This window comes from Siphateles boraxobius, unplaced genomic scaffold (assembly GCF_051911475.1).
Source record: "Siphateles boraxobius isolate OS27281-9 unplaced genomic scaffold, OSU_SipBor_1 15, whole genome shotgun sequence".
In the NCBI taxonomy this organism is placed as follows: Eukaryota; Metazoa; Chordata; class Actinopteri; order Cypriniformes; family Leuciscidae; genus Siphateles; species Siphateles boraxobius.
The window spans coordinates 308,789-318,233 of NW_027508755.1; the positions used below are offsets into that span (position 1 = coordinate 308,789).

Genomic DNA, 9,445 nt, shown 5'->3' on the forward strand with positions numbered 1-9,445 from the left:
CAACGTGATATCTCTTGGCCTCTTGCATATGAGACTGTTACAGTGGTGGCTCAGGACCAAGGGATTCTCCCCGAGGGGAAATCCGCTTCGCATGATCGTGAGTTTGCGACGGTGTCATCACGCCCTGATCATGTGGAAAGATCCTTGGTTTCTGTCCCAAGGCCCTGTGTTAGGAGCTCCTTGTCGTCGCGTTATGCTAATGACAGATGCCTCTCTCACGGGTGGGCTCATGGTCTGTGGGAGGACCATCATCGTCTGTGGCACTTAAACTGCCTAGAGATGTTGGCGGTGTTTCAGGCTCTGAAACACTTCCTCCCAGACCTAAGGGGCCACCATGTTCTTGTCCAGACAGACAACACATCGGTGGTTTCTTATATCAACCATCAGGGGGGTTTGCGTTCTCGCCCGCTTTACAAACTGGCACGTCAGATCCTTCTATGGTCCCAGGGGAAAATTCTTTCTCTGAGAGCTTTTATCTCCCGGGGTATTTAAATCAGGGGGCAGACATCCTGTTAAGACAGGGGCCGAGGCCCGGGGAATGGAGTCTTCACCCCGAGGTGGTGGAACTCCTATGGAAACATTTCGGTCTTGCCGAGGTAGACCTATTTGCTTCTCGAGAAACATCACACTGCCCGCTGTGGTTCTCTCTCAGCCATCCAGCCCCGCTGGGGTTGGATGCGATGGTACATCCGTGGCCGAGGTCACGTCTGTACGCTTTTCCCCCGATCGCTCTGCTCCCAGGAGTTCTGGAGAGGGTTCGCCGGGACGGGCTCAGTCTCCTGCTAATAGCCCCGTTCTGGTCGGCCCGGGTATGGTTTGCGGACCTAGTGTCTCTCCTCAACGGCTCTCCCCTAGAGATACCGATCAGGAGAGATCTGCTCTCTCAGGCGAGTGGGTCGATCCTTCACCCCCGTCTAGAGCTATGGAGGCTGTGGGCTTGGCCTCTGAGGGGGCCCAGCTCATAGATTCTGGTCTCTCGGCTGAGGTCGTTGAGACCATCCTCCGATCCAGAGCTCCCTCCACGAGGAAGTTATATGCCGCGAGGTGGAAACTTTTCACCTCTTGGTGTGGAGAGCGCCAGGGACCCAGTTAACTGCCCGGTTGGTACAGTCCTGGATATCCTGCAGGACCGTCTCTCCACAGGGTTATCCCACTCCACACTGAAGGTTTATGGGGCGGCCTTAACTGCTTACCACACCCCTTCAAGTGGAGGTTCCCTCGGGAAACACCCGCTTATGTCTCGCTTCCTTCGTGTCACCTTGAGGCTGAGGCCTGCAGTTCGCACAAGGGTACCAGCTTGGGATCTGGCCGTCATCTTAGAAGGTCTCTCCCTTGCTCCTTTCGAGCCCATCGAGGAAGTTTCGGAAAAGTTTCTTACTCTAAAGACTATCCTTCTTCTCGCTATCTCATCTCTAAAAAGAATTGGAGATATTCAAGCACTTTCGGTGGCTCCCTCGTGCCTGGAATTTGCTCCTGGTTGGTTAAGGCCTTTCTCTTTCCGAGACCAGGTTATGTTCCTAAAGTTCCAACTGTTTCAGTTAGACCTATAGTTCTGCAGGTTTTCTGTCCTCCGCCTTTTCTGACGTCAGACCAGGAGAAAATTAATTTGCTGTGCCCAGTTTGGGTTTTGATGCTTACGTCCACAGAGCTGCCCTGTGGAGGAGATCGGAACAAATGTTCGTCTGTTTGGGTCACCTAAGAAAGGGTGTCCTGCATCTAGAAAAAGGATGAGCAAGTGGGTGGTCGAGGCCATCCCACTTGCTTATGGTTCGGCCCATCAGCCTTCACTTTGGCTGTAAGGGCTCATTCCACCCGGAGTATGGCTGCTTCTACAGCTCTTCTTTCAGGAGCTTCTCTTCAGGACGTTTGTGATGCGGCAGGCTGGTCCTCACCGCACACTTTCGTTAGATTTTATTCCCTCGATCTTAGCTCCACTCCCGGGGCTCAGGTTCTCTCGTCGGTTTGTGTCTCCTAATGACACACGACGGGGATTTGGTCGTATGGGGATGTGGGTATTGCGTTCTCACTGCGATTTCACGCAGCGGTAGTCCCTGAAGGGGAACGTCCCGGGTTACGTATGTAACCCTAGTTCCCCGAAGGGACGGACGCTGCGTGTCCTGCCATACTCTCGGCATCCCCTTGGGTCGCTGCTTCAGTAACTTTTAAGCTGGCGTGTTGTGTACTCAGGGGATATTTATAGCTTCCTGGTCGATGACGTCACTCGCCGTACGCTCATTCTCTCCATTGACTGATTTCATTCATGCTTCAGACGCGTCACGCTGAGGGCGTTCCCGCTGCGATTTCACGCAGCGTCCGTCCCTTCGGGGAACTAGGGTTACATACGTAACCCGGGACGTTCTCTCTTGTGGCTCGTGCAGTCTTCACTCGGACGTGCTTCAATCTATCGCTGTCGCGGAGACTCTCTATTCATTCCGGTGAAATCACAAAATAAAATGCACACAAACGTGTCCCTGCTTGATATAGACTGTAACCACTGATGAACATATTCAGTGTTGATGCGAGAAAAAAAAACTATACGAGTGCGGATTAGAATCCGTAACCTCTGACACGCTTGGCAAAAGATCTACCAATAGACCATTTAAGAACACAAACAAAATTGTGGATCGGTCCATTTATTTACGGGTTGAGCAGAGAGGCTGTACAGTTTGACAGGCGGGCAACGGATGGTGTTGCTAAGAACTTCCAATGTATAACTATTATCAAACTGGCCCTCAAAACACTACCGGCCCACCAGGAAAAGTCCCGACTCTCCCGATTGCCACTCCGCCCCTGTATAGGGGTGAATTCAGATTGATTATATATTTTTGAAATAGAAGATAAGAAGCACGTTTATTTGTTTTTGATTTAACTGTGTTAGTATTCACTTAAACTTTTGACATTAAAAAGTAAATACAGTAAAAGACAGGGATGTCATATTTTCAGTCACAATATGGCATCAATTAGAAATTACCCAGGTGAAAAAGACGTACTATTACATGTACTAAAAATGTACTAGTATGTTTTTAGTAGGCCCTACAATACAAATATACTATAATCGATTTTTTATACATTTAAAAGTACATATTTTTCACCTGGGTAATATAAACAATTATTAATTTAGGGGTGAATTCAGGGTGATTTTGCCATTAAGATGACTTGGAAAAAGTGTCCCATTCACCCTGAATCCCCCCCTAAATGAATAATTGTACTTTTACTGTATTTACTTTTTAATGTCAAAAGTGTAAGTGAATACTAACACAGTTAAACCAAACAAATAAACGTGGGCCTATATCTTACATTTTCTAATATTTACATATAAATATGTATATTTACTATTTTGTTTTGCAATGTTTTGCAAAGTTTCTGGTAATGTAAAAGAGAAAGAAAGAAAATAAATAAATAAAATTGAAGTGAAACATTGTGAAATGTGGTTAACCAATCGAAACTGATTATGGCCACTCAGTCCACCAACGAGAGGCGGCAGGAGGAGTAACACACACACACACGCTCACACGCACAGTCTTCGCGTAAAGAGCTTCAAAGTCATATTAACAGATGAGCTCTATCCTTGAGGCATCATCTCGGATGGACTGAAACTTTGTGGATTTTGGAAAAACACTAAAAAAGTTGGATTTGAGTATCTCGTGTTTAAATCATAAGTGAGAATGACCGAGGAGCAGGATAAGTCCAGCGCGGAGACTCCGAGCAGCCCGGCCGGGTCATGCAGCTCGATGTTCCCGGAAGACTCGGACTCGGACGCGTCTTCATCATCTCCCGCTGGGTCTACCACACACACTTCACTCATGATTACGAGGATGGGTAAAAAGCTGGAGGATGAGGCTGACAGGTTCCCGGCGTGTATCAGAGATGCGGTGTCGCAGGTTCTGAAGGGTTATGACTGGTCTCTATTGCCCATGCCAGCGCGAGGCAGCGGCTCCAGCAAGAGCAAACCGCACGTCAAGAGACCCATGAACGCGTTCATGGTTTGGGCTCAAGCCGCGCGCAGGAAACTGGCGGATCAGTATCCGCACCTGCACAACGCCGAGCTCAGCAAAACACTCGGGAAACTCTGGAGGTAACAGATGCTTACTGTGATCATCATAGTTTTAGTAGATGTGTTAATAGATCGATTTTTTTGTAAGTAGCCATCTGATAATAAAGGATTTTTTATACGAAAGAGTGACATGGGCATCCTAAAGTTTTCTTTGTTCTTTGTAAATATTGACATAACCTGACATAAATAAATATTTAAATTAATAAAAAAATGTATGGAGATAACACCCTTGTATTATTAACCCTTGAAAAATCTGAAGCTCTGGATATAAACCTTCTTCAGTTAACTTGACTTCTATATTATTATGTATTATATACACTGGGTATGCTCTCTAAGTCAGAGCTTTTTATTTTAGAGCATTGTTACTATTATTACATATTTACTTTGGACGTAATATTAAGTAAAGTTTATACTTTTTCAGTATCTTTTGGTCTGAAGTTCCTTATTCAGTGAATACAGATTTTGTGTTTAAAGACTGAATGCTGTCAGAACTGTATCCTAATAGGCAGCGCTTCCATGTATGGCACTTAAACCGAGTCCCGACTTGATCCCTCTTTAGTCGATTCCTAAACTAATTGATGAATAACACTCTGAAAGTGAGTTATGATTGAAAATTATGTCACTCAACAGACTGCTGACGGAGAATGAAAAGAGGCCGTTTGTGGAAGAAGCCGAAAGACTGAGAGTTCAGCACAAGAAAGATCACCCGGATTATAAGTACCAGCCGAGGCGACGGAAGGGAGTGAAGCCCGGTCAGAGCGAGTGTGATGTCGGCGTTGATCTCGCCCATCACATGTATAAAGCTGAACCCGGAATGGGGCGATTGGCAAGTTCCTCAGATCATATCTCTGATCATATAGGTGAGATACACACTCTTCAGCAATTTATAGTATGCATGGCATTTAAAATAAAATAAAACTCGAAGCATCATTTTGTGGTGATTATCCGTAGGCCAGCCTCATGGACCCCCGACACCCCCAACAACACCCAAAACAGACCTCCATCATGGAGGAAAGCAAGATTCAAAGCATGAAGGAAGACGTTTGCTCGACAGCAGTCGACAGAATATCGACTTCAGCAATGTTGACATTTCTGAGCTCAGCACAGACGTCATCAGCAACATCGAAACCTTCGATGTGCACGAGTTTGACCAATACTTGCCTCTCACCGGCCATGTTTCGACGGCGATTACCTCAGAGCACGTTCACGGGCAGAACGCCAGCGCTTACGCCTCATCTTACAGCAACGGGGCGTCCTGGAGTCGCAAAGGGCCCGTGGCATCCTTGTCACCGGGCACAAGTGAAGTGAACATGCACAGAGCTCACATTAAAACTGAGCAGTTGAGCCCGAGTCACTACAGCGAGCCCTCGCCCTCGCCCTCTCACTCTGAGTACAGCGTTTACAGCCCACATGCGTTCACCAGCACTCAGTGTGACTATACAGACCTTCAGAGCTCCAGCTATTACAGCCCTTACTCCAGCTACCCGTCCGGCCTCTACCAGTACCCATTCTTCCATTCCTCACGGAGACCGTACCTCAACAGCTTGTCCATTCCCCCATCCCACAGTCCCAACACCAACTGGGACCAGCCCATTTACACCACGTTATCCAGGCAATGAGGCCCAGCGCGCTGTTGTGCTGTGTCCGTTATCATGATAAAGGACTGCATTAGCTGAGGGGATTTGTGCCAACTAACTCTGAAATAAGTGCCTGCTGATTTTTCCTCATCATTCGATTGCTCACACACATCCAAACATTGACTGTTGGTGCTAAATGTGTGAATTTGTGCCTGTACACCCAGCTGAAATCCAGTTACAGGACTTACAAATGTTTCCTTTTGATAATCACAGGCGTATTTTGTTGGACCGTCATTTGATTTAGTTGGTTGAATCGTTATTTTTGAGAGTACTCCTGTGGGGAAATATATCTGTGAGTGATATCTGCAGAAAAACCTTGTTTTGTGTTCAGCTCAGCAGTCACAAGATAACTCAGAAAAATAATGGGTGACATAAATGGTTGGCAATGAAATATTATTTTTATTGTCTTTTTATGTGTGCATAATTTCAGTGAGCTCTTTAACATGTCAAAGGCTCTTAATTTGCTGTAAGTTCATTAATAATTGCATTTTTAACATCACCAGTCATTGATATCACATGCTTATTGTCATTGACTGCCTTGAATTAATAAAATAAAAATTAATTATACAGCAATCAGTTGAAAATTTTGATTATATTTTAGGCTGTGAAACAAACACACAAAACAGTGTTTACTCTACATTGTTCTAACATTGTCTAACAGTAATTGCTGACAATATTTGTGTAAAAAAATAAAACTTTCTCTTAAAACTTACTGTCTAAACTTTGACTATCTAAGCTGATGGCTACTATTGTGTCAAGTCAAGTCATCTTTATTTTTATATACAGTATAGCGCTTTTTACAAAACAAATTGTTTCAAAGCAGCTTTATAGAGATAACAGGGAAATAATGCAACAAAGTTTGTGTGTATAAGAAAATAGCGTCACAGTCCAGCTTAAGTAAGTTCAGTGATGTTTCATTTTTGTTGTGCTCCTTTTATTGCATTTAGCTTGTTTTAGAGCCTTTTGTTTTTGTGAGAACATTTCTTAATAAAAATTAGCATAATTTTCTGCACACAAAGTACTGAAATATAATTTGGTTAAATAAAGAGCTTTTACATACATACATAATTTATATATAGATATATACCATAACCAAAAGATCTTAAATCATTGTTTTTGCTTTGGGAAATAATAAGTCACTGTTCCCAGCAGCTGCGGGAGTTTGTCTTACATCTGCAAGAAAGCAGCAGCTGTCAGTGTCAAGAAGGGGTGCCATGACTTTATTAAACAAAAGGTCATTTTAGCACCATAACTAATTATGATAACATTTCAGTTGAGATTTTATAAGACATAAACAGTTTAAAGTTTTTAACCCTATAAAGTACAAGCGATTTAGAAAATGGATGGATGTTTAAAGACCGTTTAGGCAGTGAGAATATTTTAGTGCTGTTTATTTCAAACAAATGAATAGATACGAGAGGAAACTTATTTTCCTTGCAAGCTTTTCTCATCTGTGACCATGCATTGTTTCTGAGAATTATCAATGTTGCATCTTTATTTATTTTTTTAAAGATGTGCTTTAAGAGAATTACACATCTGTCCATAACTGTCTGTCAATCGTTGACACAAAGAGGTAAATCATACTCATGTTTCACATAGATATTTCATATTTTAATCATACTAAATGACAAACGGCATGTTTGTCAGGACAGAAACTTTACAGTGTGAACACATGAAAACCATGGAAATATATGTCAGCGGCTCAGAAACCTCTGGTGTGGGGTAGATTCAGAGTTATTCTGCGAGTACTGAAGGGATGAGAAGTGTCTGGGACTGCATGTGGTCTGCTGGGTAGAATTTCAAAGCGAGGTCTGGCATTCATGCCAAGCGGTCCAGGGAGGAAGCACGGTGCCACTGCAAAGAACGGCTGAATTTTAATGATCTATTCTATTATGTAGTGGAGGGCTCTATTGTCTCTCTTTCTCCGGCAAGTAAGAAAAGAATTAATTGGACAGAAAATGGAGGGGCAGAAAAACTGACAGTCATTAGGGGGGATGTGAATGGATGATTACATGCACACGGGTGGATTTTTTTCCATACTGTAATGTTTAACTGAGATACAGTCCGATGACCAGTATGGCAATTAGGAAAACTTCAGCTCATAATCGTGACAACAGTGATGATAATAATAAAACTGATAATTAATGAGCAGATGGGATGTGGGTGGCTTTAGGAAGACTTGTTTTTCTCTGTTAAACTCTCATTTCCTCTTGTGTTGGCCTGATAGTTTGTGGAGGAACTCTTAAGAGAGAGCAGACGTGACTCAAGTGCATTAAATCAAGTGCTCATTTCACTCTCAAACATCCTCTAGATTAGAAATCATTACTTACTGCATCTGCACAGTGAAACACAAGTTATGGGTAAAGCAAACACACGATTGCATACTTTTCGACTCTCTTTAAAGAACACCAACACAACCCTATGTTTTTATTTGATACAGTGGTTAAATTGACAAGAAATAAAGCATCAACAGTTTCAGACATTTCCAAAACAACATTTCCATTGGTATAGCTCAAATTTATCTGATCATCATCAGTTTGTAGCAGTAAATGAAGAGATGTCATATCGATCAGTTCAGTATGGAGTACCACAAGGCCCAGTACTAGGACCGTTGCTTTTCACCCTGTACATGCTACCCTTGGGAGATATCATTAAAAAACATGGATTTAATTATCACTGTTTCACTGACAATACTCAACTCTATATTTATTTGAGGCCTGACAAAGCATACCAATTCACAAAACTAACTAAATGTATAGCTGAAATTTAAAATTGGATGACTAGTTCCTATTTAATTCAGATATTTCTAAATTCAGAAGCTCTCTCAAGTCTTTGTTGTCAGTCAGATAGCAATCTTTCATTTGAAAGCGCATTTATAGCATTTCCTGTGCTTTGCCATAATAAAAATATCTCTAAATTATGACATATGCATGCCAAATGCAGGAAAGTTAATTCACACATTTATGATCTCAAGGCTAGATTGTTGTAATACATTACTAGATTTACTGAATCAGTCAGTCTTGCAGCTCAAGTTCAAAATGTTAACCTTGAGATAGATCGTACCACAGATCAGATCCGAGGACTGTTCCCTTTCAAGGGAACTCGCGTTGCGTCGAAAGACGACACTTTGGGGAACACCTTCAGCGTCTGAAGCCTGTATGGAGCTAGTCCAATCTCGATTGGTGTTGCATCATGTGACAGCGATGCGTAAGCTATAAAAGGCGTCAGCTTTCTGGTCTTCAGCAAGCGTTCTATGTTGCTTTGTGCGTCTTATTTGGTGTTGTTTGTCACTTAAATCTCCCCCTACTGGCTGCACGAAAATCATAATTTTTTAATTATCATTTTTATATATGGGAGATTGCAGCAGTGACAACTGCATTCTGTAACTTACACCCATACATTTTCAGGAATCACAGCCGCATTTTCGGCTAGCCCTGCTGTGTGAATGGAACATACAGTAATGTGTACCATTATGCAAATATTAAGAATGATTCGAGAAATGTACCAAAGCGAGTGAGAAAAACTGTAATGTCGCCTTATTCCCCAAACCTAAAATGTCACAGATGAGTTTGCTAATTCATCCTGCATAATTTCAGTGTATCGCTGAAATGTACTGGTAAAACATTTAGCTCTGACGTTATATGAAGAAAATGAAGAAGAGGAGTATATCTGAAGGTGAAAATCATGTCAGAAATATCAATGGCCAAATTGGGATGGAATGCACAGATTATAGAGATTATACTGTATAATGTGG

The 9,445-nt window shown here is 42.8% G+C and overlaps 1 protein-coding gene across 1 annotated transcript; it reads left to right on the forward strand.

The window, feature by feature from the left end:
• The first annotated feature begins 3,474 nt into the window (after positions 1-3,474).
• On the forward strand, positions 3,475-6,399 carry sox8b (SRY-box transcription factor 8b). Its single transcript, XM_077230586.1, has 3 exons — positions 3,475-4,075; positions 4,685-4,914; positions 5,006-6,399. Exons 1-3 carry the CDS (start codon positions 3,666-3,668, stop codon positions 5,671-5,673), a joined length of 1,308 nt encoding a protein of 435 aa, XP_077086701.1. The 5' UTR covers positions 3,475-3,665; the 3' UTR covers positions 5,674-6,399.
• The last annotated feature ends 3,046 nt before the right edge of the window (positions 6,400-9,445 follow it).